We start from the raw sequence: 21902 nt of genomic DNA, 5'->3' as shown, positions 1-21902 counted from the left end.
TTCCAGAGCTGAGTGATTCTGAAAGGGAGGGAAGAGCCAAGTTTACCAACAAGGGAGATGCCTTTTAAGGAGGGGTAGGATAGTTTTAATTTTTGAGTGGATCTAGTGGAGGTTGGATTTGAGGAATTCCAGGATAGAGGGATAAAAGGAGGAAGGATACCGTGGAGGATCTTGAAGATCTACCCAGTACCCACCATGCGTTGTTGGATGCTATGTACCCACTACTAGCCTTTCTACCCCATGACACGAGCAAAATGGTACTGAAGTTATACACAACATACAATGCATATTATTTTCTGTGTGGTTTAAGGGTTTGGAAAATACCAGGAGCATGTCTTTTTCTCCAGCAACTCTACAAGCTAACCTGAAATCCTGTGGTCTCAACCAAATGTAACAAGGCAGCCAGCTGTATGTCAGATATGTCAGAGAAGATGTAACTAATGAGAATAACTTTACAGTGATAGACTTCTGACAATTACATTGACAGGTAACCCTTGAATCACAACCAGAACAACTTTTAATTTAAAAGTTATTTTCTCCTTTTGAGTATGCAAATTTGCTACTATACAGTTTTTGGCACATCTCATTCTAATGTTTTGAAAAATAATATATTAAAAAATTGAAACAAACTCCCATAAATCTCTTGAAAATCTGGTTATTAATAGGATCCATCTTTTTTGTTATCTCGTATGTTCAAAAAGAAAATGTATTTGGCCATATGTAACTGTTTGATGAGTGTCATATATTTACTGCTACTTATCAAATTAGATCTGAATTATGAATGATTTTTACATTCCCGACTCCCACATACATGTTCACAGTGGTTGTTGTGTTGCCATGGGATATAGTACGTACTAATCAGCTGCTAAGCAACCAATTCAAATGTAGTGTAGGATTTTGGTAAATTTAGAACTGTGTGGTTGAAATATATTACTGGGATAAATCTTTATCATACATTTAACCATGTCGGGGGGGGGGGGGGTGGTTGCAACCCAAAGCTGAGGGGGGGGGGGGTTGCAACCCAAAGCTGAGGGTCTGTACAGTCATTATTTATATAGCTCCAGGGATATTTTCCCTTATTAGTCTTCTTCTGTTGATATGACCCAGAGCTACAAAGCATAAAAAATTCAAGAACACTGAGACATAAGAGAGGGGCCCTTTAGCAGCAAAGATCAGGAGGAGAGCGTGGCACAGTGGTTAAAGCTACAGCTTCAGCACCCTGAGGTTCTGGATTCAAACCCACACTACTCCCTGTGACCCTGGGCAAGTCACCTAATTCCCTCCATTGCCCCAGGTACACTAGATAGATTGCAAGCCAACCAGAACATACAGGAAAAAATGTTTGAGTACCTGAATAAATTCATGTAAACTGTTCTGAACTCCCTTATGAGAACAGTATAGAAAATTAAATAAATATAAACAGCAGCCACTGGAAAAATATCTTTGTCAACATGGACCAGAATTGGCCTCTAATTGGATTAACAAGTACTTGATAGACAGCTTTCCCTTAATACATCAGAGCAGTGTATGGTAAATCAAGCTATTAAAATGTCATCATCATCAACCCTACATCATCATCATAACCAACATCAACCCTACATCATCATCATAACCAACAACCCTACTCACCTTAATCTATTGCACAGCCAATCCTCACGATCCATGTCCCTCCGCTATCTTCACATTCAAGAAGACTTTAAGGCCTAGATTCACTAAGCCCACCGATCCTACCCAATCCGTGGCAGGCCGACTGATTCTCAACACGTCCTCATGCAAATGGGGGCGATCGGGGGCACGCCCCCCACCGACCACAGGGATCGCTACAGAGCGATCCTAACACATGTGCAGACCATCTTTGCCTGTAGATGGTCTGCGTATGCTTACAGAGCTGGAAACTTTTATTTTTTTTACTTTTACTTTGGGAGCCCATGATTTTAACCCACTTTAAACCCGCAGGTTAAAACCACAGGCTCACACTGCGGGGAAGGGGGAGCAGGAGAGTCAGGGCAGAGTGCAGGAGATAGTTTGCTGAAGTCGGCAGAGAGCAGGGCAGCAGAAAGAAGGGCAGTCAGAAAGGACATGAGCAACTGGTCCCCAGCAGTTGCTTCTTTGTTGATCGGCCAGCCCAGTCGGTGTTCCTGATTTTGGTTAGTGAATCGCTGCCTTCCTACTTTGCATGCCGTTTCCTCTCATTTTCATGCGCGGATCGGATCGGAGGATGATCAGCACAGAGGTTAGTGAATCAGGTAAGTACAAGATTACAAACATGATTGGTAGGCTTAGTGAATCTAGCCCTAAGACTACATTTTCCTTAGTCAATTTCTGCATCAGTACTCCAATTATGAAACTGGGGCCTTAAGAGATCAACTACTCACTGTTTAACTTGTTTCTGAAAACATGGACAATTGTCCATAGTTGCTCACCATCCTCTATATTATTATATGACCACTGTAAGATAGCAACAGTTACACAATCTAACTACTGAAGATCAAAATCATGGCGATTACTGGCAATGACCAGTGCTTAAAAGGAGGTACAAGTGCAGTCCTCAAGATAAGGTACAGATTTAGGGGGGGGGGCGTGATCAATGTGGGTTACTGCCAAGATGTGTTATTTTACTGTTAACCCCAGTTATTAGTAACTAGGTCTCAGTACATAACATGGGACCTTTGCTAAAATAGCTCGAGTTAGTGGTAAAATAACACATCTTAATTGCACCCAGGCTGACAACAATGCCCCCTTAGACTTTGAGCCCTAGGGATAAAGAAATAGTTTGTGTATCTGATTGGCCTTAGTGTGCAAGGGCATGCTTAGGCCAGCTTAGCAAAAGTAACAACCCCCCCTTTTATCAAGCTGCATTGCCGAGCAGCACGAGCTAAATGCCAAGCCGCCCATTTTAATCCTATGGGCAGCTCAGCAGCCTGATAAAAAAGGGGGAAAGTAACATAATAAAAATGGCAAAAATAAAAGGGTTGAAATGATCAATCTGGAGACCCTAGTAAGGTGTTTTGGGTTGGGCTGCTTTGGGTAGGCTAGTACCTTCATACCTTTGTTTAAAACACAGTAAAAGAAAAAAAAAAGTTGATACCTTTTTACATATTTATTTATTCAATTTTCTATACTATTCTCCCAAGGGAGCTCAGAACAGTTTACATGAATTTATTCAGGTACTAGAGCATTTTTCCCTGTCTGTCACAGTGGGCTCACAATCTATCTAATGTAGTTGGAGCTAGAGAATGACACGGTGACAAAATTCATCACCGTTCCCGTCCCCGTGGATAACCGCAGTAAACCATCTTCATGTCATTCTTTAAGGAGAGAGGGAAGAATCAGAGTATGAATGGCCACAACCACTGACCTTCAAGCTTTGCTTTGAAGAATGCTGGTGTAGAAGGACTGAGGCTGAAATAGACACTAAAAAATGACTTGGGATTATTTCCTGCGGTTATCCTTGGGGACAGGAACGGTGATGAATTTTGTCACGTGTCATTCTCTAGTTGGAGCAATGGAGGGGGGGATTAAGTGACTTGCCCAAGGTCACAAGGAGTTGTGTGGGATTGAACCCACAGCCTCAGGGTGCTGAGGCTGTAGCTTTTAATCAATGTGCCACACTCTTCCACACATATTGGACTATCAATACTGTATATTTTTTAACAAGCTTCAGAAGGCAGTGCTTTCTTCATATCAGATATCAACAAAAGATGACAATATACAGTATATTCAAAGTTCTGGGTTTCTCATCACATTACAAACCATAAAATTATACAGCTGGATCACTTCCTGGTTACCAATCCACCTCTCCCTGTTACTCCTTCAATCACTCCTCTTCCCACCCCTATTTTTCTCTTAACACTGTCATTTGAATGCTTTTTATGATTCTATACTGTTCTCATAAGGGAGCTCAGAACAGTTTATGATTGTGTGTGTATACATATGTGTGTATATATACACACACATACACATATATATAGTGAATCATGAAAAGCATTCCAATGACAGTGTTAAAAGAAAGGTAGGAGTGGGAAGAGGAGTGATTGAAGGAGTAACAGGGAGAGGTGGATAGGTAACCAGGAAGTGATACAGCAGTATAATTTTATGGTTTATAATGTGATAAGAAACCCAGATCTTTGTTAAATCCTGTCTGTTGAATGTCTAAATATTTAATCATTCTAACTTCATAGGTCTTACATTCCTGGATTGTTTTAAAGTTATTTATTAGTACTCTGACCATAAGGTAATTTATGCAGTGTCCAGGTTCTGAGAATCTTGGCTTTAGCATCTGTCCCATCTCCAGTATAGCACCCTTCTTCACATATTCTGCATTGGTTTTAACTGCTGGTCTTTGCAGGTTATTCCCCATCCCTATGCCTTATTAATAAGTGGAAAGTAATTTTCATTGCTGTTTGAGATGAAGCCCTCTATTCTTAGTTTCCCTAAAAATTAAAGTGCCAGCACATCACCTGCAGGTATTGTTCTGCATATAAATTTCAGCCTCACAAAAGTTTAATGTAGAAGAATTTTTTGTGAGGCTAATATTTATTTGCAGAGCAACAGCCTCAGATGTGTGCTGACAACTTTTGTTTTCTTCAGTCATATGGACAAGAAGCCATGCTTACCATTCCCTCAACCCTTGTGTGCAATGCAGTCAGGACTAGATTTAAATTGGTGGGTGCCTATGGGCTACTGGGGAGGATCATGTCCCCAATTGCCACTTTTCTCATTGTTCTCTGCTCATCTACAGGTATTTGATGTGCTGTTCTGAGTTGGGGAGCTGATTTTAAGTATCACCAGTATGGTCTATTATTGACAAGGATACAGTATAATTGCCTCTGAACAAGCATGCAGTATGCTGAATTGGGCTTATGGACAACTGTAAAGAAAAAGTCTGGACACATATATAATTAAGGACCACCTTTTTATACCTTTATTTCTAATAAAATTTGGATGAGCCATTGTATACTGTGCTACAGCTGGAAGTCAATGTGCAATGAAAAAGAGAAGAGGTGACAAGCTCTTTAAGGGCCTCCTCTTGCAGAAAACCCATGAGGAAGGAGATGGCAGGACCTTATAGAGTCTGTCAGCACAGGAAGGCAGTCAGATCTGCCTAGAGAGGAATTGTTGCCACAGCTGGTTTCCCTGCCCAGTAGCAGGCCTAGATCAAAGCATGCAATTGGCAGCAGCACTCCAGCACTTAAGGCAGCAGCACTCCAGCACTTATCAAAATTTAGCATCGGAGGTAGTTGCCTCTGCCTATCTCATGCTCAAATCCAGGCCTGTATGCTGTTCTAGCCATTCCTTCTAAAAAAAAAGATAGCACATCTAGAAAAGAAGGGTAACAGAAATAATAAAAGGGATAGAGTGGTGAAAGTGGTAAAAGCTGGATCTGATTATTTCCTCCTTAAAATATTTGGAAGATCCTGAATTTGAAGAAAAGGATAGTAAACTTTCTAGAATCAAATGGGTTGCAACTTAGTTGCAAGATATGAGGCAACATGGTTTTTACCAAAGGAAGTCAGACTGAGTGACTAGATCAAGGGCCCGTGTTACATATAGTCTACTTAGATTTCAGTAAAGCCTTTTAATACTGTTCCTCATAGGAGGCTTATGAATAAGCTGAGTACCCTGGGGGTGAGTCCCAAGGTGGTGAACTGGATCAGAAATTGTATTCCAGCTGTGGAAGCTGGTGTCCTGATTGTTGCAGTTGTCCGGGTCTCGCCGCATGAACCGATGTTTCAGCCATCATGCTGTGGCTTTCTTCAGGGTGTGCTGTGAGGATTACAGTTTGTTTTTATATATAGTGGGTCCTCAAACCTGACTGGCTGGAGCTTGAGATTGAGGCAGGAAATTTTGGTGGGAAAGTCCATTGGTCACCGATTTGAATTTCAGCAGGAAAGTCAATTGGCCACAAAACTGCTAAAGAAGAATAACATCAAAAGAACCCAGAGTGCACTACAGAAACTTGCATCCGGTTACCTCTACTCCAAACCCCTAGAGTGTATGAAAATCCATGCAGTTGTGGCCAATCGTACATTGGTGAAACTGGGTGCACTGTAGAGGAAAGGCTGCAAGAGCACAAGAGACACCACAAGCTATGCAACATGGAAAAATCAACTGTAGCCCTTCATATCAAGGCAATTGGTCATATGATTAGATTTGAAGAAACAAATATCTTGGAGAAAGAAGATCATTGGTGACCAAGAAAAATCAAGATACCCCAATGACTTCAATGAGATAAAGGGGTCTCCCTAAACAAAGTTTCAAGTTTATTAGGATTTTATATACCGCCTATCAAGGTTATCTAAGCGGTTTTACAGTCAGGTACTCAAGCATCTGTCCCGGCGGGCTCACAATCTATCTAACGTACCTGGGGGCTATGGAGGATTAAGTGACTTGCCCAGGGTCACAAGGAGCAGCGTGGGATTTGAACCCACAACCTCAGGGTGCTGAGGCTGTAGCTTCATCCACCGCGCCACACACTCATCCAAAAGAAATTTAGTGCAAAAAAGGACTGGGGCCAAGGACAAATGCCTTCTTCCTCCCTCTCAAAGTTTTACAATATGACCTCAGAAAATCCCTCTCCCCCCCAAGCGTCAGAATAGTCCCAATTAGTTTTCAGCCTTTTTCCCACCAGAAATTAAAGTTGTGACCAACAGACTTTCCCACCAAAATTCAATTTTGATTTTTCTGCCAAAATTCAAATTCATGACCTATAATAATAATAACTTTATTCTTCTATACCGCCATAATAATAATAATAATAACAACTTTATTCTTCTATACCGCCATAATCGTGTGACTCCTCCTACTTCAAGCCCCAGCTATTCAGGTTTCAGGACCCACTATAAATAAAGACAAACTGCAGACCTCACAGCACATCCTGAAGAAAGCCACAGCATGATGCCTGAAATGTCAGTTCTACCTACCCATATGTAGCAAGACCTGGACAACTGTAACAATCATAGATCAGAAATTGGTTGATTTATAGACCAGAAGGGGATGGAAAATGGAATTCACTCATAAGAAATTTTAAGTAGTGGCGTGCTCAGGAATTGGTCCAGTGAACACCCCAGAGGGAATAGACAACATGAGAAGTGATCTACAAAAATTAGAAGTGTGGGCTAAAGTTTGGCAGTTAAGCTCTAAGAACATAAGAATAGCCTTACTGGGTCAGACCAATTATCCATCTAGCCCAGCATCCAGTTTTCACAGTGGCCGATCCAGGTCACAAATATTTGGCAAAAACCCAAATAGTAACAACATTCCATGCTTCCCCATGTCTGCCTCAATAACAGACTATGGACTTTTCTTCCAGGAATATGTCCAAACCTTATATAAAATCAACTACGTTAACCGCTCTTATCACATTCTCTGGCAATGCGTTCCAGAGCTTAACTATTCTCTCAGTGAAAAAATATTTCCTTCTATTGGTTTTAAAAGTATCTCCCTGTAACTGTGAGTGTCCCCTAGTGTTTGTGATTTTTGATGAAGCAAAAAATTGATCCACTTGTACCCTATTCTACACCTCTCAGCTGTCTCTTTTCCAAGCTGAAGGGCCCTAACCTCTTTAATCTTTCCTCATACCAGAGGAGTTCCATCTCCTTTATCATCTTGGTTGTTCTTCTTTGAACCTTTTCTGGTTCTGCTATATCTTTTTTGAGATAAGGCGACCAGAACTGAATGCAACACTCAAGGTGAGGTTGCACCACAGAGCAATACAGAGGATTTATAACATTCTTACTTCCCTCTTCTAAGAAATCACGCCAGCGGTTTTTAGCGCAGAGAGCTGCGCTGAATGGCCTGCACTACTCCTGACGCTCATTGAGTTCCTATGAGTATCGGGAGCAGCGTGGGCCATTCAGCACAGCTTCCCGCACTAGAAACTACTAGCATGGTTTCGTAGAAGGGGTTAGTCTTGTTTATCATCCCTTTTCTAATAATTCCTAGCATCTTGATTGCTTTTTTGTCCGCCGCCACCGCACACTGGGGGGAAGGTTTCAGCACATTGTCTACAATGACTCCCAGATCTTTTTCTTGGGTGCTGACCCCCAAGGTGGACCCTAGCATCTGGTAACTATGATTTGGGTTATTCTTCCCAAAGTGTATCACTTTGCATTTGTCCATATTACATTTCATCTGCCATTTAGACACCCAGTCTTCCAATTTCCTAAGGTCTGCCTGCAATTTTTCAGTTTGCATGCATTTTAACAACTTTGAACAGTTTAGTGTCATCTGCAAATTTAATCACTTCACTCATTGTTCCGATTTCCAGACCATTTATAAATATGTTAAATAGAATCAGTCCCAGAACAGATCCCTGCGGCACTCCACTATTTACCCTCCTCCATTGATAAAAATAGCCATTTAACCTTACCCTTTGTTTTCTATCCGATAACCAATTCCTAATCCACAACTGAACATTGCCTCCTATAATTTTCTCAGGAGCCTCTCATGAGAAACTTTGTCAAAAGCTTTCTAAAAATCTAGATACACTACATCAACCGGCTCACTTATATCCACATTTATTCACACCTTCAGAGAAAATAAAAAGAATAGGAAAGTTGATAAAGTTTAGATGAGTAAGTATAACCAATTCACCCCGATGTTCATGATTGCTTTCTCTCCTGCTCACACACACATATCCTAGTCACGCAGTGATTCCCAACCCTGTCCTGGAGGAACACCAGGCCAATCGGGTTTTCAGGCTAGCCCTAATGAATATGCATGAGAGAGATTTGCATATGATGGAAGTGATAGGCATGCAAATTTGCTTCATGCATATTCATTAGGGCTAGCCTGAAAACCCAATTGGCCTGGTGTTCCTCCAGGACAGGGTTGGGAACCACTGTGACCTAGTGTATCACAGTACTGCTACCTGATCCTTTGCATCTTTTGGGTTTTCTTTCATTCCTGTCTTTTCTGCTGCTTTGTGTCTGTCTATAGCAGTGTTTTTCAACCGCTGTTCCGCGGCACACTAGTGTGCCGCGAGATGTTGCCTGGTGTGCCGCAGGGCCGCCGGGCCCGGAGCTGACAGGGGGCTCGAGGCAGGGGCGCCAGTAGCTCGCCAAGGCAAAGTGAGTCGATCACCCAGGACTCACTTTGTCTTGGCGATCTAATCTATCGAGACGATAAGTCTTCTTCTCCCCGACGTCAGTTCTGCAGTCGGAGAGGAAGTTCGGGCCAGCCAATCGCTGCCTGGCTGGGCGGAACTTCCTCTCCGATTGTAGAATTGACGTCAGGGAGAGCATGCGTCGGCGGCGGCTTTGGGGCCTGTTATCCATTGGTGGGTCCTGTTCCCCGATGGCAGCGGCAGTGGCAGTGGCTTGGGGAACGGCAGGGAGAAAGAAAGAAAGGGGGCAGGGAAACAGAAGGAAAGAAGAGAAACAGAAAAAAAGAAAGAAAGGTCAGGGAGAGAGGAAGAAAAAGTTGGGGGAGGGAATGAGGTGTGGAGGAGAGAAAGCATACAGGCTGATAGAAGGGAAGAAAGATTGGATGCACAGTCAGAAGAAGAAAGTGCAACCAGAAATCACCAGACAAGGTAGGAAAAATGATTTTATTTTAAATTTAGCAAAGTGGAGGCAGTATTACCACAGTTTTCAAAGGAATTTGCCCAAATAACTTAATAGTTAACTGGGTAAATTCCCAGAGATGAAAACTTCCCTTCACTTACTATGCACAGTTCTGAATTTATATCTGCTGTCTATATTTTACAATATGGTCCCCTTTTACTAAACCGCAATAGTGGTTTTTAGCGCAGGGAGCCTATGAGCGTCAAGAGCAGCGCTGGACATTCAGCGCAGCTCCCTGTGCTAAAAACTGCTATTGTGGTTTAATAAAAAGGATGGAGGGTATATTTGTCTATTTTTGTATGCTATAAAAACCAAATACAGAGAGAGACTGAGAGCTGTTGACGAAGAGCTACGTGTGTGTCTTTCTTCGATTCCAGCCAGAATATCAGCTTTGTGTTCAGCCAAACAGGCCCAGGTTTCGCACTGAATAAAGTATTTTATAATTTTTATTTCGTAATAAAGTAATTATAAAATACTTTCTTTGTGTTTATTTGATTCCTATTCAAGAGAATTACTTTATATATAGTCAATATAGGCAGAGAGTTAAATTTTTTAACATTTTCTAATGGTGGTGTGCCTCGTGATTTTTTTCATGAAACAAGTGTGCCTTTGCCCAAAAAAGGTTGAAAAACACTGGTCTATAGCATGCATGCTTAAATGGACAAGTTTCTTTTGAGTTTCCTGGTTCTAAGCTGAAACACAGTTGATATCAGTATTTTCATAACCAATTATTGTGCATTCCCCACGTAGTTGCTAGCTGATGCCAAATTTCAAGCCTGTATGGACCTGTGATTTTGCTTTTCTTATGAAACTCAGTGAGTGCACCAGAACAGGCAGTGAGGTAAAACCAGGACAGAATCTTGGTCTGTGTTGCATAGAATTTGGATGTGCATTTTAGAAACCTAATGAAAGTTGCCACCCAGGCTGACAGAACAGATTAAACCAGTTCTGCATTAACAGTAGGTATTTCCCCTTTGGTTCTGCTTGCATGACATGCCTAAAGCTGTAGTTCATATATTTTTCCCCAACCCAGGCATGCGAAGCTTCTCAGTTATGCCGCAGTTTCAAAATAAAGCCTTTTTTAATTCAAAGATCCCACAGCATTGTGATATTGTAGTATCTATTTCTATTGACTGAAATCAGCACTACAGATCCCATAATACAACGAGACAGGGCTGACTGACATCCAGGACTGGGATCCCCTCATGGAACTGGGTAACTTGGCAGTTTTGCACGAAGTTGGTTAAGAAGATCAAAACTACTACTACTTATCCAGCGCTGAATATATAGCTTATATAGCGCTGAAAGGCGTACTACAGCTTCAGGTAGCGCATATGGTAATTAGAAACCAGGAATGGACCAGCGCGAAGGTTATACGGCAACCCAAGCCGCAACCTATAAAAACCCCCCAAACAAAACTCCCTTCACCAGCGAGGTCGCCTTCCATGTTTGTTAGGGGCACTGCCAGTGCGTCTATCTTACCCACGCCTCTCCGCGACACAGTTCCGCTTCCGGCCTTGAGCCCTCACCGGAAGCGGCGGGAGCCGGGGAGGAGAGTGGAGCGGGAGACATTGACGTTGGGATTTTGCTGTGCTGTCGCTGCTGCCCCGCGGGTTTCCCTCCCGCTCCTTCTCGCTCTCGGTCTCCTCCCGCCCCGTTCCCCTCTCCCCGCCCTCCCTTTCCCCGACATGGCCAAGAACACGCTGTCCTCGCGCTTCCGCAGGGTGGACATCGACGAGTTCGACGAGAATAAGTTCGTGGACGATCAGGAGGAGGCGGCGGAGCAGCAGGGACCAGATGAGGGCGAGGTGGACAGCATGCTCAGGCAATATCCTTTCAGCCCCCGGAGGCGGAGGGGGGGGGGGTGCTTTGCAGAAAGCGTGTGTGCGTGCCCGGGGTGTGTAGGTGGGTTTCGCTTGTGCCCCGTGCCAGGAAGCATGCATGTGTGTCTGTGTGGGTAGGGCTGGAGCTGGGGGGTGCCAAGAGGCCGCCTCCGTTCCCACGTCTGCAGTGTCGGGGGTGGGGGCTACGGCTGAATGTCACCTGCAGATGGTGGGAACAGACTGGAGCCTTCTCAAGATGGAGAATAATACAGCGCTTGGGAAATGGAGCAATTTAGTGCAAGGAGGACTAGGGCATACGGGGTACCAGTACGTTGCCTTTTCGAAGGCGTTTTGTAAAGATTTGCTAGTTGGTGGATGGAACATTTCCTAAGACTGGGAGAGGGAAATCGTCCATATGCCATGACCTGCTCTTTAAGATACCTGGGGATTTATTTTTTTTTTAAATCTTACCGTGAGTGTTTTACCTTTGACCCCGTCTTCTGCTTTCATATGTCATTCCAGCGAGTCCTTAAGTTCTTTCATTGGAGGTTGTGTGTGCTGGTGAGGATGTAGTGAAAATGACAAGCTTACTTATAAATCATGGCTAAAATTGTTTTTCTCATAGGGTTTATTCTGGATGAATATATTTTTTTTTTCTAGTACATAAGTATGTGGCGTTCAGATAAAGGGAAGGCTGATGGCAGTGATATGCTATGTGGGGAGTTGGCAGAAATTATTGGTCAGATCTTCTCTTATAGTTGGCCAGAGTTGGGAATGCAGTTGAGAATACATTTAGGGGCTGATTACAGGGTTCTGGAAAGATACTTGAGCCCTCAGATTAATAACCTAAATTGAGAAGGAGCTGTACAATCAACTGAGGAGGGCAAATATCCTGGGTGATTGTAAATAAAATGTAATGTTGCTAAATAAAATTTAATGTTACTAGATTCCAACCTGAAATCAGTTGAATTGGAAACCCAAAAGTAGTAGGGGCAATCTGCTAGATTCCCAAAATGAAATGGGAACACCTAGATTTTATTATTTTTTTTTTTTAGCAAAGACCTAAATTTTTAGACAGAGATGTATCTGTATGTGAAGGTCACCCAATAAAAGTAAGCATAAAAAGCAGCCTAATAATTTTTAGTTTATTTGGAAATTGAGATTTATGGTTAGATTTGCTAGAAGTACTGTGTATTGACATAATGCATTACTTGCAGTGGGTCTCATTTACAAATAAAACACGTTAAATTTACTTACTGCATTTTTGTAAATTTAGCCCTTAATTTGGTATGACATCCAGCATTCTGACAGAAATCTATTCTGTGTATAAAGCCCCTTGGGCTACTGAACCTTGCTTAGAATTGGCTGTATTGTATGCACTCCTTGATTAGCTGCATGGAATTAAACAGCAGTCCTTAGTTCTGCCTGTTCCGTCCACATTTTTATTTGCTTATCCTGTTTGGTTTCTTACTTAGTTTACTTCTTTGATAATTTGTTTCATGCATTTTGGAAACACATATAGTAGACCTTAGCTATATACAGTATATATAATATGAAGAAAGTAAGGACAACTGGGACTGTGCAGATCTTTATATGCTGTCATTTACTGTGTGAGGAGATGGCAGGCATAACACCATGCTTGAGAGTAGAACTTGCCCTTTGAATGCTATAGCTTGATTCTCATACATGTTTTGTGGGGTGGGAGGGCTTTTCAGGCTATCTGCAATTTTATTTATTTATTTATTTATTTTAGTATTTATATACCACTTATAGATAAGCGGTTTACACTCAGACACTTAAGCATTTTTCTCTATCTGTCCCGGTGGGCTCACAATCTATCTAATGTACCCGGGTAAGTGGAGGATTAAATGACTTGTCCAGGGTCACAAGGAACAGCACGGGGTTTGAACCCACAACCTCAGGGTGCTGGTGTAACTCTAACCACTACACCATACTCTCCTTCAATGAATATGTGTGAAAGAAATAGGCATTCCTGCTATGCCCTCTTAAATACAAATCTCTCTCATGCATATTCATTAAGAAAATTCTGACAACCTGACTGGTTGATGGTCTCCTAAGACCATAGTTTATCCACTGTTAACCCCTACAGTGTGGCTTAGGTTTTATTATTTATTTGTAATGTATGTTACTTGCCTGGTGAGCTACAAATACCTCATGAAAGCTGTGAGTAATATGTATTTCCCTTTCATGCTCTGCCATGATGGTATTAATCACAACATGGAGTGGAGAAGTAATCTAGTGGTTAAAGCACCAGACTTTACAGCAGGTACAAGTAAATCAATTTATTTAATTAGTTTTTACTCTGTCAAAAATTACAAAGACTAGGGGACACTAGATGAAGTTACAAAGAAATACTTTTTTTTTTTTTTTTTAAATGGAGGACACCCCACCAGGCTAGCCAAACAAGGAAATACTTTTAAAACCAATAGGAGGAAATATTTTTTCACTCAGAGAATAGTTAAACTCTGGAACATATTGCCAGAGGTTGTGGTAAGAGCGGTTAATGTAGCTGGTTTTAAGAAAAGACTGGATAATTTCCTGGAGGAAAAGTCCATAATCTCTTAATGAGACAACATGGAGGAAGCCATTGCTTGCCCTGGATTGGTAGCATGGAATGTTTCTATTATTTGGGTTTTTGCCAGGATTGGGGCTATGGGGCTAAATCAGTGGTTCCCAAACCCTGTTCTGGGGGACCCCCAGCCAGTCAAGTTTTCAAGATATCCCTAATGAATATGCATGAGAGAGATTTGCATATAATGGAAGTGACAGGTATGCAAATCTCTCTCATGCATATTCATTAGGGATATCTTGAAAACCCGAGTGGCTGGGGGTCCCCCAGGACAGGGTTTGGGAACCACTGGGCTAAATGAACCATTGGTCTGACTCTGTAAGGCTATTCTTATGTTCTTTACTAGCAAAACCAGGTTCAAATCCCACTGCTGCTCCTTATGATCTTGAGCAAGTTTCATAACTCTCCATTACCTCATGTATAAAATTAGATTGTAAGCCTTGTGGAGACAGGGAAATACCTATTTACTTGAATGTAACTCACCGTGAGTTACAGCTAAAAAAGTGTGAGCTAAATCCAGATACAGTGTTCCCGGACTTGGTTATTTGCGGTATTTTCTGACTGCCTCTTCCGGTCAGAAAATATAGGGAATGAGTCTGCGAATCAGCCTTCTGCACAGCCGATTTCTCCTCTGCCCATCCTGATCAGCCTTCTGCACAGCTGATTCCTACTTCTCTCTTAACCCTCCCCCCCCCCCCCCCCCCCCCCAAGAGCATACTGGGTATGATTTACTGCCCCAGCTGCCCTCTTCTGCCTCTCCAATTAGTAGTTTTTAACTTGAATTATTGCAATGCTACATATCTGGAGTCCCCCAAATATCTGAACAGGCTACTTTTTTTTTGTTTGTTTGTTTTTTTCAAATAACCAAAAAATGTCCTGCTGCAGCAGAAACTTCTGCCTGCAATTTGAGATATTTCTGAGCACTTTATTTTTCAATAGTCTGGAGCGCCAGTGCATTGAGCTTGCAAAACAGTTGAGCTCTTAATTAATGAAGCCTCAGAATTCATTGAGCCAACATTGTGAATGTTTCAAGGTTGAAGACACTTTGAACACAAATTTGAATTAACTAAGAGAAAACCCCATTATACTAATGTATTTTCAAAGGTCATTCTAAATGATTAAACAATTGCAAAGTATATATTGGAACTATGGGGTTCTGGTTTTTCTGAATACTGTATAGTTTGCATTGTACTAGCTCCCCTTTATGCTACAAGCTTGAAATTTTGTCTAGTATTTTAGAAATTTTGGGCCAGATTCTATAAATGGTGCCTAAATGGGCAGGCACCTTAAAAAAAAAAAAGGTGCTGGCCGCAGGTGCCATTTACAGAATCACGTTTTATGGCGCCTATCACAAAACTTAGGCACCGGTAATAGTAACATAGTAAATGACGGTAGATAAAGACCTGAATAGTCCATCCAGTCTGTCCATTAGTTATTCTCATTAAAAATACATGATTAAATTAATTTGTCTCTTCTTTGATATTTCTGGGCCATAAACTAAAGTCCACCTGGTTCCAATAGTCGAAGTTGCCATCTAAGCTCACTCCAGCCTATCCAACCATCCTGTTGTTTGCAGGATATCTACTGTAAAGTCTGGCCAGTAACATCCTCATGTTTCAAGTTAGTGGAGTTCCCATTGATGCCCACCCCAGCCCATCCTACATGAATCGTCATACGTGGGACACAAACCGTACAAGTCTGTCCAATACCAGCCTTAGTTCTTTAATTTATACTATTTGTTTTCTAATTAATCCTCTGTGTTTACCCCACGCTTTTTTGAATTTCATCACTGTTTTCCTCTCCACCTCCTCCCTCAGAGAGGGCATTTCAGCCATCCACCAACCTCGCTGTGAAAAAGAATTCCCTTACATTACTCCTAAGTCTTTCTCTCTGTAATGTTGGCCAAGGTTTTACTAGCCTATATTTCAGGTGCCCAAGTTCTTTGCAGAATAGCGCCTAACAATGCCTATCTCTGTCTCCACCCCCAAGCACGCCCATTTAGGCGTTAAGTTCCCCTAGGCGCTTACCTTTTATAGAATCAGGTTATCAGCCAATTAATATTTGTTTCCAATTATGAGCTTGTTAAAACTTATTTAGATAATGTTGGCATCGATTTAGGCACCTAGCAATGCCTTAACTTAGGTGTCCTTTATAGAATTTGGCAGCTGTGTTGGCCTAGTTTATTTGCAAGATTGGACATTTTCAGGGAGTGGTTCTTGGGTGGTGGGATAGTTTGATTTGGGAAGTAAGAGGTGATTATGTATAATTCTAGAAGATATTGTAAATGGAATGGTTTGAAGAGAGGGAGGGGACATTATGGTGAGGGTAATGAAGACATGTTCATGAACCAAGAGCTGTTGGAAAGTGAATTGTAAGGGTGGGGCTAAAATTTTTAACTTTCATTTTTGTTTTCTTATGTTTATGCACTGACACTGGTACTGTTGTAGAGGTGATACTGGCAGCAAACTTCCAGGGAAGTTGGGTAACGAACAAACTAGGGAGGACAGTTTGCTTGTGGAAGGTCTGAGAACAGGATGATAAAGGATGACTGGTGGGAATAGGTGGGTAATCAGATGGGGCTAAGGGAGGAAGTTTGTGAGGAAATTAGTTGGTAGGAAGTGTTTTTGAATTTGTGATAATTGATAATATTCCTATACAATCTGAAAGTTGGTTTCAAATACACAACCAGGGTCTGGTATACTCGAGCGGAAAAATACCTCAGATGTCTAGCAAGAATATAAATTCAAACTGGTTTCTGCAGGGTCGGGTTATCTTTCATCGGTCTAAACAGCCTCTCTTGGCTGATGAAACAATACTAATAAAGTCAGTGGATTATGCACTGAACTATTTAAACTATCAGCACTGAAAGAAATTAAATGCACTTATCTTTTAGTGCTAATAAATGCTCAATAGGCCCGTTTTGCCAACAGGCATGTTTTGGTTTGGCTTCGTTGGGGAACTTTTTGTAAACTGTAACAAAATAAACAAAGTGCAATAAATAACCACATTTAATTTCAGATTGTGTAGGCTACATTTGAGGTTTCTATCCATTCAGATTTGTATTACTATTTATAATATTCCATCAGACTATTGGATAAAACTAGACAAATTTGCCTGTCTTTATACAGGAAATAGAGAGCTCAAAGAGTTATAAAATGACATCAAAACTGTAATTAGTGATGAAGCTAAAACAAACAAACAAAAAAAAACACTCTATAAGAGAGAGAGAGAGAGAGGCAAGAATTAATCTTGGATCTCAGAAGAAACTAAAAAAGTAGCAGAACAAAGAAAATGAGCAAAACTTTCCGGTGATAGAGAAAAAGTATCACAAATGAACAGTGTTTCAAAATCAAGTTTGGAAAAAACAGATTAGCGTATCAGGAGTTTAAGAGGCTGCGGCAGAAATTTCAGCCTTGGTTGGGGATGATTAAAGATGCAAATGGAATTATATTTAATGATCCCCCCCCCCCCTAACATCAGAGGAACTAGCAAGATTAATGGTTTAAGATCATCATGTCCTCAATTAATTGACTCGGATCCTCAAATTTTGCTATCAAAATTGGATGTTATCCATGCAGATCTAAGTTGGATTTCTTTTGACAAACCAGATTGGATTTATTTTAAAGGACTATATAATACGTATGCAAATTTGTTCTGATATTTAAATCAATGCTCCAAAAATTATGAAGTCAGCCCCATTGAACTTCCAATTAGATTTATTTAACTGGTTGTTTCATATGTTGGCAATAGGGGTATTTCCATCATCTGGAGGTAATATCATCATTACTCCCATAGTTAAAAACTCTTAAGAATCTACTTCATTAGTTACCAGCTATAAACCAATTGCATCTGCCCCTTTCTTTGTTAAATTAATGGATTGATCCACTCTTGATTACTGAACTATCTGGAACACCACTCACTTCTACATGAGTCTCAGTCAGGTTTTCACCCTATGTATAGCACTGAAACTGTTTTAGCTGCTATTTTAGATTTTCTAAATAACTTGTTTAGTAAAATGTACTTGATACTTGTTTAGTAAAGTGTACTTGATAGTTTGATCTGAGCAGCGCATTCGACCTAGTAGATCATACAAAATTACTAGAATGCCTAGATGCTATTGGCATTCAAGATAAAGTCTACAACTGTTTTCAGGGATTTCTTTCATTGTGTTCTTATCAAGTTTGATTTGGTAATGTCTGCTCCGGTAAGTGGAATAATCCATGTGGTATTCCACAGGGTTCTCCGCTCTCTCCACTGCTTTTCAATGTATGTCTATCCTCACTGGGCACAAGATTACACTTCTCCCTCTGTATTCGTGGTTTCAGCATTTGTGATGTCGATTATTCACGTTTTTTAGCTTGCTGGCTCCTCTCCGAAATTACATCAGCTTGCATAAAGAAATCTCTGATTCCAAGGATTTACAGAAAAAAAAATCGCTGATTCCCAACACTTTCTTCACCGTATTTTGCATCTCCTTCAGGAACAGTCCAAGTCTCCCACCATGTTATTCGCGGTTTCACCATATTCACAATAGTTTTTAATAGAAAACAGCGAATAACATATGAAAAAGTTATTTGCGGTTCTGTTAATCCCCTATCACAACGAATATGGAGGGAGAAGTGTATGTAATCTTGGGCTCAATTGTTCAGCTATACTGATGATATTACTATTGTAATTCTGACCTCCTTTTAAGAACATAAGAATTGCCGCTGCTGGGTTAGACCAGTGGTCTATCATGCCCAGCAGTCCACTCACGCGGCGGCCCTCTGGTCTAAGACCAGCACCATAGCCGAGACTAGCCCTATCAGCGTGTGTCGTCGTTCAGCAGTATCTCAAGTACAGTGGTGCCTCACACAACGAACTTAATCCGTTCCAGGAGCAAGTTTGTTATGTGAAACGTTCGTTGTGTGAAACGCGTTTTCCCATAACAATACATGTTAAAAAAAATAATTCGTTCTGTAGCATAAAATATGCTAAGATGACATAAAAAAAGATAAATTTTTGGTTATTATTTTTATTTAGATACATCTAAAAACATAATTGTTTTTTAAAACAACACACATTTTTTAAATTTAAAGACAGACTAAGTAGAGTCTAATTTTACAGTGAGAGGGCAGAGTCTCAGCGGCAAAAACTGGGACTTAACTGTTCATTTTTTTTTTTTTTCTACCGTGTTTCCCCGGTGATAAGGCAGGGCCATCAAATAAGACAGCCCCCCCTTTTTAGAAAAAAATGTAAAATAAGGCACCCCCCCCGCAAATAAGCCACCCACCGATACCTGCGCTTACCCGAATCGGGTGGTACGGTGGGTGACTCCGTGTGGTCCCTGGCACCCCCGACACGATCGGGGCAAGAGGGAGCTCAAGCCCTCTTGCCCCCCCGACTCCCCGACACGATCGGGGCAAGAGGGAGCTCAAGCCCTCTTGCCCCCCCCCGACTCCCCGACACGATCGGGGCAAGAGGGAGCTCAAGCCCTCTTGCCCCCCCCCCGACTCCCCGACACGATCGGGGCAAGAGGGAGCTCAAGCCCTCTTGCCCCCCCGACTCCCCGACACGATCGGGGCAAGAGGGAGCTCAAGCCCTCTTGCCCCCCCGACTCCCCGACACGATCGGGGCAAAAGGGAGCTCAAGCCCTCTTGCCCCCCCGACTCCCCGACACGATCGGGGCAAAAGGGAGCCCAAGCCCTCTTGCCCCGCCGATTCCCCAACTCCCCGACAATATCGGGCCAGGAGGGAGCCCAAGTCCTCCTGGCCACGGCGACCCCCTAACCCCCCCCTGCACTACATTACGCGCAGGAGGGATCCCAGGCCCTCCTGCCCTCGACGCAAACCCCCCCTCCCCCCAACGACCGCCCCCCCCAAGAACCTCCGATCGCCCCCCCAGCCGACCCGCGACCCCCCTGGCCGACCCCCACGACACCCCCAACCCCCTTCCCCGTACCTTTCTGTAGTTGGCCGGACAGACGGGAGCCAAACCCGCCTGTCCGGCAGGCAGCCATCGACGGAATGAGGCCGGATTGGCCCATCCGTCCCAAAGCTCCGCCTACTGGTGGGGCCTAAGGCGCCTGGGCCAATCAGAATAGGCCCGGGAGCCTTAGGTCCCTCCTGGGGGCAGGGCCTGAGGCACATGGTCGGGTTGGGCCCATGTGCCTCAGGCCCCGCCCCCAGGAGGGACCTAAGGCTCCCGGGCCTATTCTGATTGGCCCAGGCGCCTTAGGCCCCACCAGTAGGCGGAGCTTTGGGACGGATGGGCCAATCCGGCCTCATTCCGTCGTTGGCTGCCTGCCGGACAGGCGGGTTTGGCTCCCGTCTGTCCGGCCAACTACAGAAAGGTACGGGGAAGGGGGTTGGGGGTGTCGTGGGGGTCGGCTGGGGGGGCGGTCGGAGGTTCTTGGGGGTGGGGCGGTCGTTGGGGGGAGGGGGGGTTTGCGTCGAGGGCAGGAGGGCCTGGGATCCCTCCTGCCCGTAATGTAGTGCAGGGTGGGGTTAGGGGGTCGCCGTGGCCAGGAGGACTTGGGCTCCCTCCTGGCCCGATATTGTGTGGGGAGTTGGGGAATCGGCGGGGCAAGAGGGCTTGGGCTCCTTTTTGCCCCGATCGTGTCGGGGAGTCGGGGGGGGGGGCAAGAGGGAACCAGGCGGAGAGAGGGCAGTTAAGCGCAGTGCCTGCGCGGAAGGATGCAGCTCGGGCGACTTCGTTGTGTGAAACGAAGTTCGTTGTACGGATCAAGACATAAAGTTCGTTGTGCGCAGCGTTCGCTGTGCGAGGCGTCCGTTATGCGAGGCACCACTGTATTAGTCATATAGTTTGCTGAGGTATTTAGAATAATTTAAAAGTGGATGATTGAATTCAAATTGAAACTTAATCCAGGGATGACAAAATTTTTCTTTGCCTCACCTTGTCAAAATCAAATGGAGACCTCTTTGACATTAATCGCAACAACTTATCCAGTTCAACCCACAATTAAGATTCTAGGGGTGATCCTAGAACAGAATTTAACTATGAGGAATCAGGTTGATTCCCTTGTACAAAAGGGTTTCCACATGTTGTGCAATCGTACACTTTGAATGTCTCATCTTTTAAATTGTTAGTCCAATCCTTGGTGGTGGGTCAGTTGGACTACTTTAACATTGTCTATTTTGCAGGTATTTAAAAAAACATGTTTATTGGGAGCTGCACTGGCTGCCTGTTGAGGCTTGTGTGATATTTAAATTTGGATGCATTTGTTACAAGATTTCAACCGGTCTAGTACCCAATTATCTTAGATTCATTTCTCTTTGCAAATTTAATGCATTCTCGAAGATCTCATCTTTTTTTTTTCCCCCTCAGTAAAAGGTTGTAAATTTTAAAAAGTACCATCAGCATCTTTCCTATCGAGCAGCTATCTGGGACAAGGTTTTTAAGCTATTGATAGTGACCTCTATTTCCTACCAACACTTTAGGAAACAATTGAAAACCTTCTAATTTTCTAGGTTTCTGGGGAATTGATATTCCATATTTAATTGTATGATTATGTAACTTTTTGTAAACCGCATAAAACTTTACGGTTATTACATTACATTACATTACATTACATTAGGGATTTCTATTCCGCCATTACCTTGCGGTTCAAGGCGGATTACAAAAGGTTAATTTAAAAAAGACAGAATTACAATGATTAGCCAGAGAGGTAAGTTGTAGATCTTAAGAGCATTTAGAGGTCTTGTTGTTATTGCTGTTTCAGGAATTTCTTGAAAAGTGTGGTTTTTATTTCTTTTCTGAACGTCCTATAGTCTGGGGTGGTCATCAGAAGGTTGGAGATCTGGTTGTCCAGTCTTGCGGCTTGAGTGGCTAGGAGGCCGTCGTGTAGTTTTGTTCTTTTTACTTCTTTGATTGGGGGGGGTATGAATGGGGAGTGCGTTTTTCTGTGTCTGGTACTGGGTGCT

At 42.7% G+C, this 21902-nt stretch overlaps 1 protein-coding gene across 1 annotated transcript in view; it reads left to right on the top strand.

The window, feature by feature from the left end:
- The first annotated feature begins 10989 nt into the window (after positions 1 to 10989).
- ARPC5L (actin related protein 2/3 complex subunit 5 like) overlaps positions 10990 to 21902 on the top strand; it is an 83664-nt gene continuing 72751 nt past the window's right edge. The window contains exon 1 of the mRNA XM_033961666.1: positions 10990 to 11394. Within this exon, the coding sequence (XP_033817557.1) occupies positions 11012 to 11394 (383 nt within the window). The 5' untranslated portion in view covers positions 10990 to 11011. The remainder of the gene's footprint in view (positions 11395 to 21902) is intronic.

The sequence above is a fragment of the Geotrypetes seraphini genome, chromosome 10 (genome assembly GCF_902459505.1).
Source record: "Geotrypetes seraphini chromosome 10, aGeoSer1.1, whole genome shotgun sequence".
Lineage (NCBI taxonomy): Eukaryota > Metazoa > Chordata > Amphibia > Gymnophiona > Dermophiidae > Geotrypetes > Geotrypetes seraphini.
This window is presented reverse-complemented; position numbering and strand designations above follow the sequence as displayed.